Source organism: Pristiophorus japonicus, chromosome 13, assembly GCF_044704955.1.
Source record: "Pristiophorus japonicus isolate sPriJap1 chromosome 13, sPriJap1.hap1, whole genome shotgun sequence".
In the NCBI taxonomy this organism is placed as follows: Eukaryota; Metazoa; Chordata; class Chondrichthyes; family Pristiophoridae; genus Pristiophorus; species Pristiophorus japonicus.
The window spans coordinates 34,126,785-34,148,579 of record NC_091989.1 but is presented as its reverse complement, the minus strand read 5'-3'; the positions used below and the strand labels follow the sequence as shown (position 1 = coordinate 34,148,579).

General features: G+C 43.4%; 1 protein-coding gene across 3 annotated transcripts in view; it reads left to right on the top strand.

The window, feature by feature from the left end:
• The window catches only part of magi2a (membrane associated guanylate kinase, WW and PDZ domain containing 2a), a 1,034,101-nt gene that overhangs the window by 975,718 nt on the left and 36,588 nt on the right, over positions 1 to 21,795 (top strand). For all 3 annotated transcript variants that reach the window (XM_070897360.1, XM_070897359.1, XM_070897358.1), the window contains 3 exons: positions 1,056 to 1,244; positions 1,393 to 1,558; positions 5,904 to 6,102. In XM_070897360.1, the coding sequence (XP_070753461.1) occupies positions 1,056 to 1,244; positions 1,393 to 1,558; positions 5,904 to 6,102 (554 nt within the window). The remainder of the gene's footprint in view (positions 1 to 1,055; positions 1,245 to 1,392; positions 1,559 to 5,903; positions 6,103 to 21,795) is intronic.

Genomic DNA, 21,795 nt, shown 5'->3' with positions numbered 1-21,795 from the left:
TTGGATATATTCAAAAGGGAGTTAGATGTGGCCCTTACGGCTAAAGGGATCAGGGGGTATGGAGAGAAGGCAGGAGTGGGGTATTGAAGTTGCATGATCAGCCCTGATCATATTGAATGGTGATGCGGCCTGCTCCTGCACCTATTTTCTATGTTTCATTAGATTTCCCCTTCAGACATTCGTGAACTGAACGTTTATTTTTGCTTCCAATACAGGTAAAATAATTCTTGGTATACTTGCAGCTTAAGTTACAAAGCCTATGTAACTACTTGTTTTCACATGTCAGGCTGTTCTTGAATTGTCAGTTTTCTGTGTCAGCATTTTTGAAGCTATATTTCACTGTTGGCATGTAAGGTGATGCAAGAAATAGTTATGGTTCTTGAGCAGTATTCGGAACTTCTGAAATGCAGTGACAAATGCTGTCAAATAAGGATTGTAATTCCAGTCACTGAATTCAAAAACCGATAGCCCAACATCATCACAAAATTATTCATTACCTGCTGATTCAGCATTGCTGCAATACTGTGCCAAAAGTATTATATTATTCTATTAAACCTAATGAGAATTCTATACATTGAAACCCATTTGTATGTCTGTTTGGCGTATGCCAAGGCTGTAACGGCCACTGAAGAATCCTGAGCGAAGTAGTCCCAACCCCTGTCCCAGTCACTGGAGACCAATGTCAGCCAGGAGTCCTAAAACAGGCATTTGGCATATGCTTGTTTTAGGTGACCCCAGGACATTGACCCCCAAAATCAGGCCTTTTTATACAAAACTGGCACAGCGCGTTTCAATTTCTACCCTGTGAAGTGCATCCTTTTGGCAAAAAAATTACTAATGCCAGACAGCACTACAGGGGGTGATTATTTTTATGAAAAGCACTGGGAGTATTCTTTGAGTATGGATTCAGTATTTCTTGTCTGCATTTTTGCATATTTTGTACTTTGTTTGGCTGTTTGAATCACACTAATATTTGTCTTTCATCTCTCTCACTCTTCCCTGTGACTTCCTTCAATATTTCTGTCAAATGCTGCTTTTATGGAAATTCCAAATAGTGGCAGTGCCACACAAAATTGGCCGCATTATTGAAGGTAGCCCAGCAGATCGCTGTGGAAAACTCAAGGTGGGAGACCGCATCCTAGCTGTGAATGGGCAATCCATCATTAACATGCCTCATGCAGAAATTGTGAAACTAATCAAAGATGCAGGCCTTAGTGTTACTCTACGCATCGTCCCTCAAGAGGGTAAGTCACTGCTTCACAAGTCTGTTTATATTAAGGAGGTTTTTGACAAAGCAGAAGTTTGATAAAATATGTTGACAGAAAACAGAAATCAACAATATCTATCAAATGCAGCCATCTGAAACCTTTTTGATTTTTGCACCTGTCACAGACATGAGTAGTCCTGCTTCTGCACCAGGCTCAGAGAAACAAAGTCCTATGGCACAGCAACACAGTCCAATGGCACATCAGAGTCCTACAGCACAGCAAAGCCCTTTAGCACAACACAGCCCTGCAGCACAACCACCTCCTCTTCAGTCACAAGGACATAATGGCAGGTAAGGAGAACTATCCCACTTATTTTAATGAATGATTATGTGTCAGAGATATTTTCCTTCCCTTCTCCTGTGACACCTAAGCTTATTCTCAGACAGCATGTTGTCAAATTGAAATATTAATGTTAAAACAGGAAGAATTTTTTATTAAAATATATATAAATATTTACAGTGCAGTAAAATATGTAAGGCTAGTAATGAGATGTTTGAAACTTCCAATTTACAATGTATTGTTTAACCCTTTTAGCACAGCATGAACTTTCAGTCTTTTAATATGCATCTCTTTCCTTCCAAATGACCTTTGCTGAAGTAATTAGAGGGTAAATCTTCACAGATGTATGATTAAAAATAGACTAAAGGATTACATGTCAAAAGATTAATGAATGCATCATATTTATACTTCTACCCCTCCCCCCCACCCACTGGGATACTGTCTCAGCAATAAAAAGGGGATTGTCATCAATAGGCTGCTATTGTGTCCCTCGTAGTTAGCTAAAGAGCACCATCAGAGAACGAGGAGCAAATCAATCTTAAAAAGAGTGGGTTAGAGTTTCCTCCAACACCAGGGCGTATGACATAAGTATGGAGGAAGGTGCTACAGAGGACAGTTTGCAATGTGTTAGCTACCTTGACTTTCTAGACTCATTATCAACCCCTCCGCCACCAACGCATTTGGCTGCAGTATGTACTGTTCAGAGGATGCACGACAGCAATTCACCAAGTTTACTTCGAGTCTTGCGACCTCTACCACCAAAAAAGACAAGAGCAGCAATGACACTATCATCTCCAGGTTACCCTCTAAGGCACATACCATCCTGACTTGGACAGGTACCACTGTTTCTTCACCATCACATGGTCAAAATCCTAGAATTCCCTACCATCATGTGAATTCCTTCACCAGAGGGACTGCAGTAGTTCAAGGGCCCACCACCGCACCTGCTCAGAATAAAGGGCAGCCATGCCAGCATTGCCCACATCCCGAGAATAAATAAAAAACATTCCAAGTTCAGTGCTGCATATCAGGCTTACTTGGCATCGACAACTCAATTCACTAGTAAAGTGCTCTGAGGTTCAGGTTATGGTACATTATTGAAGCAGTGCAGAAGAAGCTTTACAGAATCCTGGATCTTGAAGTGTTTAATGCTGAAGCTGGATGATAAATATCCCTAACCTTAGAGTACAAAAAATCACTAATGAAAAAAATTAAGAAACCGACTGTGAATATATATCTCCAACTTCTGTTTTGTAAGATAATAAACTACTTTTAACAGTGATAAAACAGATACAATATTAATCAGCATAAATAGGACTTCCCCAGTAGCTTTGTGGGTAAATGCATTATATGATTATTGTACCAAGCCTTTACAAGGAAGGTCTAGATTCAATCCCTATTCTGTGCTGATCTTAACTAGGGTGACAATGGAAGGACAATGAATTGACCTTAATGAACAGAAATGGCCCAGAGGTCCTGCTCACCATTCTGTGACCACTCTTGGACAGTGGATATCGATGGATTAAGTTTTACTACAATTTCCTCCTTCTGCACAGCTCTCCCATGGTGTGCTGATGCTCATTATCTAGTTTCACACGTGAAGAGTGGCCATTTGGGCAAGATGAGGCCTGCTGGTGTCATAGAATCATAGAAATTTACAGCACAGAAGGAGGCCGTTTCGGCCCATCATTTCCGTGCCGGCCGACAAACAGCTATCCAGTCTAATCCCACTTTCCAGCTCTTGGTCCGTAGCCCTGCAGGTTATAGCACTTCAAGTGCACATCCAAGCACCCCTTAAATGTGGTGAGGGTTTCTGCCTCTACCACCCTTTCAGGCAATGAGTTCCAGACCCCTACCACCCTCTGGGTGAAGAAATTTCTCTTCATATCTCCTCTAAACCGCTTACCAATTACTTCAAATCAATGTCCCCTGATTGTTGACCCCTCTGCCAAGAGAAATAGGTCCCTCTGTGGAATTGGGCTTTAAGCATGAAACGGTGCCTTCAGGACAGGAGGAGAGAAAATTGGGTGTTGTGGAAATTAATTCAAAGAAACATTTTGGTATCAGTTTATTGAATATGCCCTCTTAATGTTTACTAATTTATAGGAATAAGATGGCTGAGATTCCCTAGTGATCCTTTTCAACCACACCCTGAGCTGAAGTGTAGCAAAATTGTAAACACGACTATTGAAAGAATTTGCATTTCTCAAAATGTTTCAAAGTTCTCCAGTTGAATATTGGGAAGACCAAAGCCATTGTTTTTGGTCCCAGCCACAAATTCCGTTCCCTAGCCACTGACTCCAATCCTCTCCCCAAGTCCTGTCTGAGGCTGAACCAGACTGTTCGCAACTTTGGTGTCATATTTGACCTGAAATGAGCTTTCGACCACATAACTGCAGCATAACTAAGACCACCTATTTCCACATCCATAACATCACCCATCTCAGCCTTTGCCTCAGTTCATCCGCTGCTGAAGCCCTCATCCATGCCTTTGTTACCTCTAGACTTGACTATTCCAATGTACTCCTGGCTGGCCTCCCACATTCTACCCTTCGTAAACTAGAGGTGATCCAAAACTCGGTTGCCCATGTCCTAGCTCGTACCAAGTCCCGCTCACCCATCACCCCTGTGCTCACTGACCTACATTGGCTTCCAGTTAAGCAACGCCTCGATTTCAAACTTCTCATACTTATTTTCAAATCCCTCCATGGCTTCGCCCCTCCCTTTCTCTGTAATCTCCTCCAGCTCCACAAACCCCCGAGATGTCTGCGCTCCTCTAATTCTGCCCTCCTGAGCATCCTTGATTATTTGGTTGGCCGCGCTCTGTTGCCTAGGCACCAAGCTCTGGAACTCTTTGCCTAAACCTCGCCATCTCTCTACCTCTCCTTCCTCCTTCAAGACGTTCCTTAAAATATACCTTTTGGTCACCTGCGCTAATTTCTACTTATGCGACTCGATGTCAAATTTTTAGCGCATAATACTCCTGTGAAGCACCTTAGGACGTTTCACTACGTTAAAGGCGTTATATAAATACAAGTTGTTGTTCATTGCCAATGAATGAATGAATGTAGTCATTGTTATTATGTAGACAAACACAGAAGCTAATCCGTATACAGTAAGGTCCCAAACAGCAAATGAGATATGTGACCAATTAATCTGCTTTAGTGGTGTTGGTTGAGGGATAAATTTTGACCAACTTCCCTACTCCTCTTCAAATAGTGCCATGGCATCTTTCATATCCACCTGAGCAGGCAGGGAGCATCAGATTAAAGGCATTTGTGATACCACTGCAAATAGCAAACTGGAAATCTTCCCCAGGGTCTCAGGCTTTGCAAATAATAGCCCTCAAAATGACAAGAAATTTGTAGCTTTAGTACTGACTGTACTGACTTTGGTACAATTGTTTGATGAAGAAGACTGCCATCTAGCTGAAAAACAGGGTACAACATCCAGCAAGGAACAGCAGAGAAGGAGAATTTATACGAGAACAGAGTTAATATTGTTCAGTGAAGTTAAGGTTTTTTTTTAACTGTTGCACATAGTAGTTCAGTAAATAAAGAAATGTCTAAATAACATTTTCGTGTCTGAAATAAGAATATGTTTATAATAATGGTGGCATTCCTTTTATTATTAGAATTAATAGAAAAAATAACACCTAGCAAATTGCTGCAGTACCAACTAACACAGTCTCTGAATTCCACACATTATTCCCCAGCGAAGGGGGCAGATGGGTGACTTGCTTGCAGGCCTCTGTTAATGGTGCTCTGCAATTTACTGTGGCTCAGTTGATAGTACCCTCGCATCTAAGTCAGAAGGTTGTGGGTTCAATTCCCATTCCAGAGAATTGAGCACAAAAGTCCAGGCTGACACTCTGCTGCAGTACTGAGGGAGCGCTGCACTGTCGGAGGTGTCGTTTTTTGGATGAAACATTAAACCGAGGCCCGTCTGCTCTCTTAGGTGGACGTAAAAGATCCCATGGCACTATTTCAAAGAAGAGCAGGGGAGTTATCCCCAGTGTCCTGGCCAAGATTTATCCCTCAAATCAACATCACTAAAACAGATTATCTGGTCATTATCACATTGCTGTTTGTGGGAGCTTACTGCGCGCAAATTGGCTGCTGTTATTCCTATATGACAACAGTGACTACATTTCAAAAGTACTTCATTGGCTGTAAAACACTTTGAGACGTCCAGTGGTCGTGAAAGGCGCTATATAAATGCAAGTCTTTCTATTTTTTTCATTTGTTTTTATGTTCAGGCTTAATTATTAATGTAACTATTTGAATCTCATTTTCTTTTAAAAGTCTCTCAAGATAGATTATGTTAATGATAATATTTAGAGTATTTTTTATCTAGTTACAGGTCAGAAGTGAAAGCAAGACAGGATGTTAAACCAGACATTAGACAACCAACATTTTCAGATTACAGACAACCTCCGGCATCAGATTACCGGCAGCCACCATCTCTGGACTACAGACAGCCACCTCTAATAGATTACAGGCAACAGCCTCCTGACAATAGGCAGTATACAGTGTCTGATTACAGACAACCACAGGTATGAGACTTCAAACATCCTGATCTGTAGCCCATATTTTTCCATCAGTCAACACCTTAACTATGCTCAAAAGCATTAGGAATGTGGTACCACAGTACAGCATAACTTGTTATTGTGGATGATATATATTAATGACCTGGGTATAGGAGGCATAATTTTAAAGTTTGCAGAAAACTTTGAAATGTAGAATAATGAGGAGGATACTAGCAGATTTCAGGAGGGCATCGACAGACTAGTGAAATGGGCAGACACATGGCGGATAAAATTTAATGCAGAGAAGGGTGAAGTGACGAAATTTGGAAGGAAGATTATAAGCTAAATGGTACAATTTTAAAGGTAGTGCAGGAACAGAAATACCAGGTGGTTCATATACACAAATCTTTGAAGGTGGCAGGACAATTTAATATGGTTGTTTAAAAAACATATGGGATCCTTGGCTTTATCAATAGAAGAATAGAGTATAAAGGCTATTAAGTTATGCTAACCATTTATAAATCACAGGTTAGACCTCAGCTGGAGTATTACCTGATTACCCAATACATGCACCCAGCAGGTGAAACTCACACATGTAAAATCATATATAAAAGCCTTGGAGGTCATTTTTGCTTTTGGAGACAATGTAAAATTGCTGAAATAAAATTGGTCGCCAATTATACATCCTGCCTGATTTTCGTTTCAATCAACTTCAATCTCTAACCAGTGTCCTAAGCTTAAATAAAGGAGACTATAAAAGGTATGAAGGCAGAGTTGGCTAAAATGGACTGGGAAAATAGATGAAAGATTGGGGCGGTTGATGAGCAGTAGTAGACATTTAAGGAGATATTTCATAACTCTCAACAAAAATATATCCCACTGAGAAGGAAAGGCTGTAAGAAAAGGGATAACCATCCGTGGCTAAACTAAGGAAATATGGGATGGTATCAAATTGAAAACAAGGGCATACAATGTGGCCAAAACTAGTGGGAGGCCAGAGGATTGGGAAACTTTTAAAAGCCAGCAAAGAACGACTAAAAAAATAATAGAGAGGGAAGCTAGATTATGAAAGTAAACTAGCATGAAATATAAAAAAAACAGATTAGTAAGAGTTTCTACAGGTACATAAAAAGGAAAAGAGTGGCTAAAGTAAATGTTGGTCGCCTAGAGGATGAGACTGGGGAATTAATAATGGGAACAGGGAAATAGAATCTTAGAAATTCACAGCGTAGAAAGAGGCCATTTCGGCCCATCGTGTCCGCGCCGGCCGACAAAGAGCCGTATGGTCCTTGTCAGCAGCCCTAAAAGGTTACATCTAAACCTATGAACAATGACGGAAAGGCAAAGAGCATCAGCTCAACCAGTCCGCCTCACACAACTGCGACACCCCTTATACTGAAACATTCTACACACCACCCCAACCGGAGCCATGTGATCTCCTAGGAAAGGCAGATAAACCAGATAAAAACCCAGGCCAATTTAGGGAGAAAAAATCTGAGAAAATTCCTCTCCGACCCATCCAGGCAATCAAAACTAGTCCAGGAGATCACCCTGGCCGTATTCTATTCCCTGCAATACTTAACCATTATTATCTGCGTGTCCAACAAAAGGTCATCCAGTCTAATCCCAATTACCAGCTCTAGGTCTGTAACCCTGCAGGTTACTGCACTTTAAGTGCCCATCCAACCATCTCTTAAAAGTGGTGAGGGTTTCTGCATCGACCACTCTTCTAGGCAGCGAGTTCCAGATCCCCACAATCCTCTGCGTAAAGAAGCTCCCCTTCAAATCCCCTCTAAACCTTCCACCAACTACCTTAAAACTATGCCCCCTCGCAATAGACCCCTCCACCAATGGAAATAGACCCTTACTATCCACTATGTCTAGGCCCCTCAATCTTTTGTACACCTCAATGAGGTCTCCTCTCAACCCCCTCTGTTCCAATGAGAACAAACCCAGTCTATCCAATCTGTCCTCATAAACTAAGATTCTCCATTCCAGGCAGCATCCTAGTAAATCTCCTCTGCACCCTCTCTAGTGCAATCACGTCCTTCCTATAATACGGCAGAGACTTTGAACAAATATTTTGTATCGATCTTCACAGTAGAAGATACTAAAACCATCCCAATCGTGGATAATCAAGGGGCTATAGGGAGGGAGGAACTTAATACAATCACTATCACTAAAGGATTAGTACTCAGTAAAATAATGGGACCAAAGATGGACAAGTCCCCTGGACCTGATGGCTTGCATTCTAGAGCCCTAAAAGAAGTGGCTGCATTGGTTGTAATCTACCAAAATTCCCTGGATTCTGGGGAGGTCCCAGCGGATTGAAAAACCGCAAATGTAACGCCCTAATTTAAAAAAGGAGGCAGACAGAAAGCAGGAAACTATAGACCGGTAAGCCTAACTCTGTCATTGGGAAAATGCTGGAGTCTATTATTAATGAAACAGTAGCAGGACATTTGGAAAAGCATAATTCAATCAAGCAGAGTCAGCACGGATTTATGAAAGGGAAATCATGTTTGACAAATTTGCTGGAGTTCTTTGAGGATGTAATGAGCAGCATGGATAAGGGGAAATCAGTGGATGTGGTGTATTTCCAGAAGGCATTCAATAAGGTTCCACATAAACGGTTACTGCACAAGATAAAAGCTCACGGGGTTGGGGATAATATATTAGCATGGCTTGAGGATTGGCTAACTAACAGAAAACAGAGAGTCGGGATAAACGGGTCATTTTCTGGTTGGCAAACAGTAACTAGTGGGGTGCCGCAGGGATCAGTGCTGGGGCCTCAACTATTTACAATCTATATTAATGACTTGGATGAAGGGACCGAGTGTAACGTAGCCAAATTTGCTGATGGTACAAAGATAGGTGGGAAAGCAAATTGTGAGGAGAACAGAAATAAATCTGCAAAGGGATATAGACAGGCTAAGTGAGTGAGCAAAAATTTGGCAGATGGAATATAATGTGGGAAAATGTAAGGTTATCCACTTTGACAGAAAAAATAGAAAAGCAAATTATAATTTAATTGGAGGAAAATTGCAAAGTGCTTCAGTACAGAGGGACTTGGGGGGGTCCTTGTGCATCAAACACAAAAAGTTAGTATGCAGATACAGCAAATAACCAGAAAGACAAATAACAACATAAGAACATAAGAAATAGGAACAGGAGTAGCCTGCTCTGCCATTCAATAAGATCATTCAATGGCTGATCTGATCATAGACTCAGCTCCACTTCCCCACCCGCTACCTATAACCCCTTATCCCCTTATCGCTCAGGTTAGGTTCAGAATAACTCGACGAGACTGTGTTGTGAGCTCAAACCATTGTGACCTTGGTCTCTTTAATGTAACTTCAAAGTGAGGCAGCAGCATGGTGGACTGCCTTTTATACCTGCTTGCTCCAGGGTACACAGGTGACCCATAGGTCTCCCACAGTTGTGCCCCCTAGTGGCAAGTCTTACACATAGGTGAGGTTCACACACATAACAGTTCAAGAAACTGTCTATTTCTGTCTTAGATTTATTCATTGTCCAAGTTTCCACAGCTCTCTGAGGCAGCAGATTTACAACCCTCTGAGAAAAGAAATTCCTCCTCATCTCGGTGTTAAATGGGTGGCCCCTTATTCTAAGATCATGCCCTCTAGTTCTAGTCTCCCCCATCAGTGGAAACATCCTCTCTGCATCCACCTTGTCAAGCCCCCTCATAATCTTATATGTTTCAATAAGATCACCTCTCATTCTTCTGAATTCCAATGAGTAGAGGCCCAACCTACTCGGCCTTTCTTCATAAGTCAACCCCCTCATCCCCGCAATCAATCTAGTGAACCTTCTCTGAACTGCCTCCAAAGCAACTATATCCTTTCGTAAATACAGAGACCAAAACTGCACGCAGTATTTTAGGCGTGGCCTCACCAATACCTTGTATAGCTGTAGCAAGACTTCCCTGCTTTTGTACTACCTCCCCTTTGCAATAAAGGCCAAGATACCATTGGCTTGCCTGATCACTTGCTGTACCTGCATACTATCCTTTTGTGATTCATGCACAAGTACCCCTAGGTCCCGCTGTACTGTGGCACTTTGCAATCTTTCTCCATTTAAATAATAACTTGCTCTTTGATTTTTTTCTGCCTCACACTTTCCAACATTATACTCCATCTACCAAATTTTTGCCCACTCACTTAGCCTGTCCATGTCTTTTTGCAGATTTTTTGTGTCCTCCTCACACATTGCTTTTCCTCCCATCTTTGTATCGTCAGCAAATTTGGCTACGTTACACACAGTCCCTTCGTCCAAGTCGTTAATATAGATTGTAAATAGTTGGGGTCCCAGCACCAATCCCTGCAGCACCCCACTAATTACTGGTTGTCAACCAGAGAATGAACCATTTATCCTGACTCTCTGTTCTCTGTTAGTTAGCCAATTCTCTATCCATGCTAATATATTACCCCCAACCCCATGAACTTTTATGTTGTGCAGGAACCTTTTATGTGGCAACTTGTCAAATGCCTTCTGGAAGTCCAAATACAGCACATCCACTGGTTCCCCTTTATCCACCTTGTTCGTTATATCCTCAAAGAACTCCAGCACATTTGTCAAACATGACTTCTATTGTGTTCCTAACACAGATGAGGCTGCACACAGGGAGGTTAAAGTAACAGTGATCTCAGTCTTTAATAAGACACTCCAGCGTGAGGAACAGACCTTAGGGGCCAGCTTATATACAGTGCTCCCATGGGATGCTGGGATCCCTTGGGACTTCAGCGGATGAGCTCCCTGGTGGCAGAACATGGGAGTGCATACTTTACAGATACACAACATCACTCCCACCACCGCCCCCCCCGCCCCCCACCAAAGTCAAAGTGAAAACTATTTACAAGGTGAGGCGGTCGGGAGCCTTTCTTTCCCTGGTGGACCGCCTCGGTACAAATGTCTGTGCTGGTGTGTTGGCTGTGCCCTCGCTGGACTGGCGTGTTGTTGGTCCTGCAGGGCTGCTGGGTGAGCCTGGCCTTGCTGGGATGTTGGGCGTGATGGGTTCGATTTCCTGATCTGGTGTGGTGTCGTTGATCCTTTGGGTGTGTGTTGTGGGCTCGAAAAAGGTGGTGTCTGCTATGGGTTGTTCAGGGCAGTCTGTGAACCGCAGCCTCATTTGGTCCAGGTGCTTTCTGCAAATTTGGCCATTGTCTAGTTTGACTACAAACACCCTATACCCTTCTTTAGCTATCACTGTACCCACGATCCACTTGGGACCTTATCCATTGTTTCGCACATACACAGGGTCATTCAGAGCAATTTCACGTGACACAGTGGCGCGACCATCGTTTACATTTTGTTGCTGCTGCCTGCTCTCTACCTGATTATGCAGGTTGGGGTGAACCAGCAAGTGTATGGTTTTAGAAACATAGAAACATAGAAAATAGGTGCAGGAGCAGGCCATTCAGCCCTTCTAGCCTGCACCGCCATTCAATGAGTTCATGGCTGAACATGAAACTTCAGTACCCCCTTCCTGCTTTCACGCCATACCCCTTGATCCCCCGAGTAGTAAGGACTTCATCTAACTCCCTTTTGAATATATTTAGTGAATTGGCCTCAACTACTTTCTGTGGTAGAGAATTAAACAGGTTCACCACTCTCTGGGTGAAGAAGTTTCTCCTTATCTCGGTCCTAAATGGCTTACCACTTATCCTTAGACTGTGACCCCTGGTTCTGGACTTCCCCAACATTGGGAACATTCTTCCTGCATCCAACCTGTCCAAACCCGTCAGAATTTTAAACGTTTCTATGAGGTCCCCTCTCACTCTTCTGAACTCCAGTGAATACAAGCCCAGTTGAGTGTTTTAAGTGTCCTTTTCATGAGTAGCTCAGCCGGGGGCACCCCTGTGAGCGAGTGGGGTCTCGTGCAGTAGCTGAGCAGTATTCGGGTTTGGAGTGAGCCTTCTGTGACTCGTTTAAGGCTCTGTTTGATGGTTTGTACTGCCCGCTCTGCTTGCCCATTGGAGGCTGGTTTAAACGGGGCCGAGGTGACGTGTTTGATCCCAATGCGGGTCACGAATTCTTTAAATTCGCACTGGTGAAACATGGCCCGTTGTCACTGACTAGTATGTCAGGCAGGCCGTGGGTGGCAAGCATGGCGCTCAGGCTTTCAATGGTGGCGGTGGCGGTGCTTCCCAACATTATTTCACATTCAATCCATTTTGAAAAAGCATCCACCACCACCAGGAACATTTTACCGAGGAACGGGCCCGCATAGTCGGCATGGATCCTCGACCATGGTGTGGAGGGCCAGGACCACAAACTTGGTGGTGCCTCTCTGGGCGTGTTGCTCAACTGAGCACATACGCTACATTGCCGTACACAGGACTCTTAAGTCAGAGTCAATACCGGGCCACCACACGTGGGATCTGGCTATCGCTTTCATCATTACTATACCCGGGTATGTGCTGTGGAGATCCGAGATGAACGTCCCCCTGCCCTTTTTTGGTAGCACTATGCGGTTACCCCACAACAGGCATTCTGCCTGAACGGACAGCTCGTCCTTTCGCCATTGGAACGGCTTGATTGGCTCTTGCATTTCAACGGGGATGCTGGCCCAGCTCCCATACAGTACACAGTTTTTTACTAGGGACAGCAGAGGATCTTAGCTGGTCCAAGTCCTAATCTGACGGGCCGTGACAGGTGACTTATCATTTTCAACCGCTTCCATGACCATCAACAAGTCTGCGGTCTGCGCTACCATCAACAAGTTTGCAGGCTGCGCCATTTCCACCCCGTGGTGGGCAATGGTAGCCGACTGAGAACATCCGCACAGTTCTTGATGATGGCCTGTGGCGGAGGGTATAGTTATATGCTGATAGCGCGAGTGCCCACCTTTGTATGTGGGCTGAGGCATTTGTATTTATCCCCTTGTTTTCACTGAACAGGGATGTGAGGGGCTTGTGATCGGTTTCCAGCTCAAATTTGAGGCCAAACAGGTACTGATGCATTTTCTTTACCCCGAACACACACGCTAATGCCTCTTTCTCAATCATGCTGCAGGCCTTCTCGGCCTTAGACAAGCTCCTGGAAGCATAGGCGATAGGTTGCAACTTCCCCGCAAAGTTAGCTTGTTGTAATACACACCCGACTCCATACGACGACGCATCACATGCTAGCACAAGTCTTTTACACGGGTTATACAATACAACCAGCTTGTTGGAGCATAAAATGTTTCTGGCTTTCTCAAAAGCAATTACTTGTTTTTTTCTCCATACCCAATTCTCACCTTTGCGCAAAAGCATATGTAGGGGCTCTAAAAGGGTGCTTAACCCCGGGAGGAAGTTACCAAAATAGTTGAGGAGTCCCAGGAACGACCGCAGCTCTGTGACATTCTGTGGCCTGGGGGCGTTCCTGATAGCCTCTGTCTTGGCATCTGTGGGCCGAATGCCGTCTGCCGCAATCTTTCTCCCCAAAAACTCCACTTCTGTTGCCATGAAGACGCATTTCGACCTCTTCAGCTGCAACCCTACGCGATCCAGTCGCTGGAGGACCTCCTCCAGGTTTTGTAGGTGCTCGGCGGTGTCCCGACCCGTGACCAATATGTCGTCCTGAAAGACCACCGTGTGTGGTACCGACTTGAGTAGGCTCTCCATGTTTCTCTGGAAAATCGCTGCAGCCAACCGAATTCCAAACAGGCATCTGTTGTAGATGAACAGTCCCTTGTGCGTGTTGATGCAGGTGAGGCCCTTCGAAGACTCCTCCAGCTCCTGCGTCATGTAGGCCGAAGTCAGGTTGAGCTTGGTGAACGTCTTGCCTCCTGCCAGCATCGCAAATAGGTCGTCTGCCTTAGGTAGCGGGTATTGGTCCTGTAGCGAGAAACGATTAATAGTTACTTTATAATCGCCGCAAATCCTGACCATGCCATCACTTTTGAGTACTGGAACAATCGGGCTGGCCCACTCGCTGAATTCCACTGGGGAGATGATGCCCTCGCGTTGCAGCCTGTCCAGCTCGATTTCCACTCTCTCCCTCATCATGTGAGGTACCGCTCGCGCCTTGTGGTGAATGGGTCGTGCCTCTGGGACCAAGTGGATCTGCACCTTCGCCCCGGAAAAGTTTCCAATGCCTGGCTCAAAAAGGGAAGGAAATTTGTTAAGAACCTGGGTACATGAGGCCTCATCGACATGTGATAGCACTCGAATGTCATCCCAGTTCCAACGGATTTTTCCCAGCCAGCTCCTTCCAAGCAGTGTGGGGCCATCGCCCGGGACAATCCAGATTGGCAGTTTATGCACCGTCCGCTCATAGATGACGTTGACAATGGTGCTGCCCAGGACAGTGATAAGCTCTTTGGTGTACCTTCTCAGTTTCGTGTGGATGGGGCTCAGGGCTGGTCTCTCAAACATCTTTTTACTCATGTTGGATTGGCTGGGGCCAGTGTCCAGTTCCATGGCTACGGGTAAGCCATTCACTTTTACGTTTAGCATTATAGGTGGACATTTCATTGAAAATGTGTGCACCCCGTGTACTTCAGCATCTGCCTCCTCTTTCTCAGGCTCGAAATTGCTTTGATCCACCATGGACCGATCTTCCTCTGCCACGTGGTGGTTAGCAGGTTTTGCAGAGCTTGCAACTCATTTGCAAGCTTGTTGGAGGTGCCCCATTGTTCCACAGCTGTTGCAAACATACCCTTTGAAGTGGCATGAATAGGCTGAATGGAAGCCACCACAACGCCAACAAGGTGTGAATTGCCTTGCATTCATCCTTTGTTGTGGACTTTCAGTCATCTGGGTCACCTGAGGCCTGCTGGCAGTTGCAGACTCGTGGGTTCTGCCCTGTATATTTCTGCTCGCAAACACAGTTCCAGTTAATTTATGAACATTGCTAGCACTTGTGTGCTGAGAGATTTGTTTGGTGTTGTCACTGGTGGACATAAATGCCTGTGCTGTCGCAATAGCCTTACTGAGGGTCGGTGTCTCTACAGTCAAAAATTTTCGTAGGATGGACTCGTGGCCAGTGCCCAATACAAAAAAGTCTCTGAGCATTTGCTCCAGGTAGCCATCAAACTCACATTGTCCTGCAAGTCGCCTTAGCTCGGCAACGTAGCTCGCCACTTCCTGACCTTCAGATCGCTGGCACGTGTAGAACCGATACCTCGCCATCAGCACACTCTCCCTCGGGTTAAGATGCTCCCGAATCAGTGTACACAGCTCCTCATACAACTTATCTGTGGGTTTCACCGGAGCCTGAAGATTCTCCTTTTTGCAGTGCTTCCTTCTCCGTCCAGCTCGTTGGCTACAAAGTACTGGTCTAGCTGTTCGACATAGGCTTCCCAGTCCTCACCCTCCGAGAACTTCTCCAGGATGCCCACAGTTTGCTGCATCTTTGCGTTGGATTCGTATTTGCGTCGCCAGTTATTGTGTTCCTAACACAGATGAGGCTGCACACAGGGAGGTTAAAGTAACAGTGACCTCAGTCTTTAATAAGACACTCCAGAGTGAGGAACAGACCTTTTGGGCCGGCTTCCATACAGTGCTCCCAGGGGATGCTGGGATCCCTTGGGACTTCAGGGGATGAGCTCCCTGGTGGCAGAACATGGGAGTGCATGCTTTACAGATACACAACAACGTCCCCTTCATAAATCCATGCTGACTCTGCCTGACCGAATTTTGCTTATCCAACTGTCCTGCTACTGCTTTTTTAATAATGACTCTAACATTTTTCCAACCACAGATGTTAGGCTAACTGGTCTATAGTTTCCTGCTTTTTGTCTGGAATATTGGCCTTTATTGCAAGGGAGATAGAGTATAAAAGCAGAGAAGTTCTGCTACAACTGTACAGGGTATTGGTGAGGCCACACCTGGAATACTGCGTGCAGTTTTGGTCTCCGTATTTAAGGAAGGATATACTTGCATTGGAGGTTGTTCAGAGAAGGTTCACTGGTTTGAATTCGGAGATGAGGGGTTGGTTGACTTATGAAGATAGGTTGAGTAGATTGGGACTCTACCCATTGGAGTTCAGAAGAATGAGAGGTGATCTTATCGAAACATATAAGATAATGAGAGGGCTCGACAAGTTGGATGCAGAGAGGATATTTCAACTCGTAGGGGAAACTAAAACTCGGGGGCATAGTCTCAGAATAAGGGGCTATCCATTTAAAACTGATATGATGAGGAATTTCTTCTCTCAGAGGGTTGTAAATCTGTGGTATTCTCTGCCCCAGAGAGCTGTGGAGACTGGGTCATTGAATATATTTAAGGCGGAGATAGACAGATTTTTGAGCGATAAGGGCATAAAGGGTTATGAGGAGCAGGCAGGGAAGTGGAGCTGAGTCCATGATCAGATCCGCCATGATCTTATTAAATGGTGGAGCAGGCTCGAGGGGTCAAATGGCCTACTGCTGCTCCTATTTCTTGTGTTCTTGTGAAAGGAAAATCAGACCGAGTAAATAAGGCGAAGTGGCTAATTCAATATTATCCATTTTGCACTGTCACCCAAAGTTAAAATTATCTATCTTGTGTTTTCTTAAGTCTAAAAAACATGCTGGTTTGTAATATGTGTTCAGTTATAATAAAAACAGAAAATGCTGTAAATACACAGCAGGTGCATCAACTTCTGAAACACGAAAAGATGGAATAACTTTTAGATGTTATGTACCCCTTTTACATTTCTGAAAAAGTTCTATAATCAAAAAGTTAACCCATCTTACCTCATATCAGACATTGGCAATCCTCTGGGTTGTATAAATTGCAGTAATTTCTATTTTAATTTCAAATTTGCAGCATTTATGATTTTATCTTTTTATGTCTTCAGTTGAATTTGATTATCTATCACCAATGTGGTAATTTTCTGCAAACATCCCTTGAGATACAGCATTAGTTAAAGAGGAGGTAAAATTTGCGGAAATAATTTTGGTTCAAAATATCACTCCGCTTATAGGGAAAAATACTACACTTAAAAAAATTATGTTTGACTTCAATTTAACAAACATCATTTTCTGAGCTACTGGGACACTCCATATTATTGTTGAAGGGGACCTTCCCAAGTGTCTCAGAGTGGATCAGTGGAAACAACAAGGTGTGGAGCTTCAAATCAGCCAAGAGCTGACCCGGAGCCTAGGAAACAACACTAACACCAGGATATATAGGTTTACCACACAGCACAGAAAACAGATTCCAGCACGACGTGTATGTCAATGTGCTGATGGACTAACCTTCAGCCGTTTTACATAAATTAGAACTATATGCCCACTGCAAAACCATGGGATAGCAAGCAAGTTTTGAGGAGACATTTTTTATCTGCTAGCTCTGGTCATTATTTCTTAACTCACCCAATAAGACTAAGTGGCTTAGCAGGCAAGTGGCATACAGTAGTATGAGTCAGGTTTACATCTGAGTTTCTGACTCATAAGACATCACACAGAGGCACTTCTGTGAAGAAGGTGAATTGCAAGAGAATGCAAAAACCACTTCACTTTTTCTTCCCCAGTAACTTGATTTTGTTCTGATATCCCTTCATGGAGTTTCCCCACAACACATAGCTTTCTGATCAGACCTGTGCCTAAACATCCATAGTGCATAGAAACATCGAAAATAGGTGCAGGAGTAGGCCATTCGGCCCTTCAAGCCTGCATCACCATTCAATAAGATCATAGCTGATCATTCACCTCAGTATCCCTTACCTGCTTTCTCTCCATACCCATTGATCCCTTTAGCTGTAAGGGCCATATCTAACTCCCTCTTGAATATATCCAATGAACTGGGATCAACAACTCTCTGCGGTAGGGAATTCCACAGGTTAACAACTCACTGAGTGAAGAAGTTTCTCCTCATCTCAGTCTTAAATGGCTTACCCCTTATCCTTAGGCTATGACTCCTGGTTCTGGACTTGTCCAACATCGGGAACATTCTTCCTGCATCTAACCTGTCCAGTCCTGTCAGAATTTTATATGTTTCTATGAGATCCCCTCTCATCCTTCTAAACTCCAGTGAATACAGGCCCAGTTGATCCAGTCTCTCCTCATATGTCAGTCCTGCCATCCCGGGAATCAGTCTGGTGAACCTTTGCTGCACTCCCACAATAGCAAGAACATCCTTCCTCAGATTAGGAGACCAAAACTGAACACAATAGTCAAGGTGAGGCCTCACCAAGGCCCTGTACAACTGCAGTATGACCTCCCTGCTCCTATACTCAAATCCCCTAGCTATGAAGGCCAACATACCATTTGCCTTCTTCACCGCCTGATGTACCTGCATGCCAACTTTCAATGACTGATGTACCATGACACCCAGGTCTCATTGAACCTCCCCTTTTCCTAATCTGCCGCCATTCAGATAATATTCTGCCTTCGTGTTTTTGCCACCAAAGTGGATAACCTCACATTTATCCACATTATACTGCATCTGCCATGCGTTTGCCCACTTACCTAACCTGTCCAAATCACCCTGCAACCTCTTAACATCCTCCTCACAGCTCACACTGCCACCCAGCTTAGTGTCATCTGCAAACTTGGAGATATTACACTTAATTGCTTCATCCAAATCATTAATGGTTGGTCACGTAAGAGTAGCTCAGGTGACAGGCATTCAGATTTTCTCCCCCTCCCAGTGGGGGAGCCCCTAGCAGCTTAGAAAATGAATGTTTGCTAAATCAAAGGTCAAACATAATGTATTTAATATAGTATTTTCCCTATAAAGTGGGGCAAAATTTTGAACAAAAATTAATATCCCAGACGTTGGGCTGGATTTTCGGTTCTGCTCATTTTGGGGCAGTAAAGTTTGCGCTTCAGTCTGCAAAATCCATCAGCTGGGCTCTGAGTGTGGGGCCGAGCGCTAAGGGAGGCGTTGCACACCTCTCAGTGCGCTAGGCCGGCTGAGCAAGCAAAAATCCCGAGCTAAACAGCTGGTCTCAGAGTGCTATAAGACAGGCCTGGGAAGCAAAAAAACCCACCAAAAACATTCCCAATAAATAACTCATGCCACCACAACATAAATCATAAAAAAAAAACAATCATACTTACCTCACTGCAGCCACTACAGCTTGAAACACCCGTTTTCACAGGCGGTCTCAGGCGACCCACTCTATAGATCGGGTGGCAGCCAAAAATCAAGCCGGTGTCACAACCATGGGCATTGTACACCAGCTCGTCTCTTTTGGGCAGTAATGCTCCACGCCCCGTCGAAACCAACACCGAAAGCCCCGGCGTGCTGGAAACTGGCCACCTGCCCAGAGGTGCTTACTGCCACCATTGCCACCCCTCCGGGGGGCTAACAGGGGCAGCTGAGACCCGAAAATCCAGCCCGTTACCTTCTCTTTAACTAATGCTGTATCTCGAGGGTCATTTTCATTAAATTGTCACATTGGTGGTATGTAGAGTATACACCAGTCTTTGTTCCATGTCTCCATGGCACAGCTCATGGAAGCTGCAGTATGCGAACTTCAATCATGTCAGTCTTGCATATGCCTTGCCTAGTGGTTGCTCATTGTTAAGCTAGGTTGCTGCTCCTTCTCCTTATTGAAAGTGAGGGGAAAGGGAGACTGCACACAGGATAAAACACTTAAAAGAAAAATTGCATTGTAAAACATTGAAAATGATTTGAAGGATAGAGAAAACCAGAGATTATTATTGACTATTTCTACAATTATTAATGTGGCACCGATACTAGCTGTCCCAAATCATAATCATCTGCCTCTTCAGTGCAGTAGAAATGTCAATCATTCTGTTGTTTCTATTTATTTAGTGTATTTTCACTAATACCATTAAGTAAATACAGGGTTTCATGAAAATAAGGAGATAGTGGAATTAAGTAGCCACACTTAAATTAAAATATTGATGTGCAGTGTCATTATGTAAGTATGGACATTTAATACAGGCTGATGGCTATCTCACTGCTTAGAAAATACATTCAATTACTAATAATTCCATACAGTGCTGTAATACCACATTAATTACTATTTTAAATTAATGTTGATTATTACAAGTTTGTGTAAGTGAATTAAGAGTTATTGAGCAGAGCTAGCTGACAAAATGTTCCATCTGAAGACCAGAACATTGTACAAGTAAACAAATGCATGTAAATGATATTCAATTAAGCAATAGGAAATAACGGTAGCAAAATCAGATCTTTTATGCAATAAGCACTTTATGCAATTATGGGGAGATACTATATTTGATGTCTAAATGAATAATATCAGTGTCAGCTATGGATCAATTGGTAGCACCTTCGCCTCTGAATCAGAAGGTTGTGGGTTCAAGTCCCACTCCAGAGACTTGAGCACAAAATCTAGGCTGACACTCCAGTGCAGTACTGATGGAGTGCTGCACTGTCGGAGCTGTTGTCTTTCGGATGAGACATTAAACTGAGGCCCCGTCTATTCTCTCAGGTGGACATAAAATATCCCATGGCATTATTTCAAAGAAGAACAAGGGTATTATCTCTGGTGGCCTGGCCAATATTTATCCCTCAATCAATATCCAAAAAACAGCTGATCGGGTCATTATAACATTGCTGTTTATGGGAGCTTGCTGTGCGTAAATTGGTTGCCGCATTTCTTACATTACCACAGTGACTACACGTCAAAAAGTACTTCATTGACTATAAAGCGCTATGGGGAGTCTGGTGGTTGTGAAAGGCACTATATAAATGCAAGTCTTTCTTTTTTTATTTATTTATTTAAATTATCTTTTTAAGTCCATCTTTTCATTCCTTTTGAGAAAATAAGGTCTAGTGCTGCATGTGCAGCAGAATTATTACTGACAGTTAAACAGGACTGAACATAAACCTCTCCCAGTGTCTGTCCCAACCATGAGGTATTAGACATCGCTGTTACCACTCCCTGCTAGACTTCCCCAGACCTATCATAAAAGTTTATTCTAGTGCGGATTAAGTGTACTAAAGACCTAACTGTGATACCCCAATATCATTGATCATATAAAATGTGTTGAGGACACCCAACATTTCATGAGATACTATTTCTGGTTCTATTGATTTGGGGGAGAAAACAGGTGCCATTAATTTAAAATTAAATGGAAAGTTTTATCTATAAATTCTAAAAAAAATTATTACCTGTACCTTAATATATAATTGAAAAATGTTGCTTTTGGGGAATGTTTCCAAGATGAGCAGGAAAATGCTTAACATTAATTAAGCATTTGGTTTGTCACATTTGATTTAGGAGTTCTACTGCACTTATTATGCTGTACTACTTGCATGATTAACCAGTGGAAAATATTAAAAGTCAAGGAATGTTCATCATCCAGATTTCAAAGAGTCAAGTAGGAAATACGGCTGGAATATTTTAAATTGTATTTATGATGTGTAAGTGACCTGTAATTATACCTGCCATACTTTTACTCCATGAATTATCAGTCCACGGAGCACCGTACATGGTTGGCAGTTCTGCTTTGATGCAGTTATTCTGTGAGTTATGACATAGGTGCTCCATCATGTAACCTTTGCATCCTGGCAGTTTTTGAGGAAAGGAGACATAATTTTAGTTTAGCATTATTATGTCCTCGCATGGGATGGCAACATACTGAGCAGATAGTTTAATTTAAGCAAATGTTCATTGGCACATTAAAGACCTGATTAAGGGTGGGTACACAGAAGGACTCTCAACATTCATATTGAGGCGTCCTGTTGTTGGCTTAAATGTTACCCCTGCACTGCTGCTTTTTCAAATCTTTTGTTTTTCAGTTTCAATGTAGGCTGAATGTGTGTTGGGTTAGTAAGATCTGCAAACAAT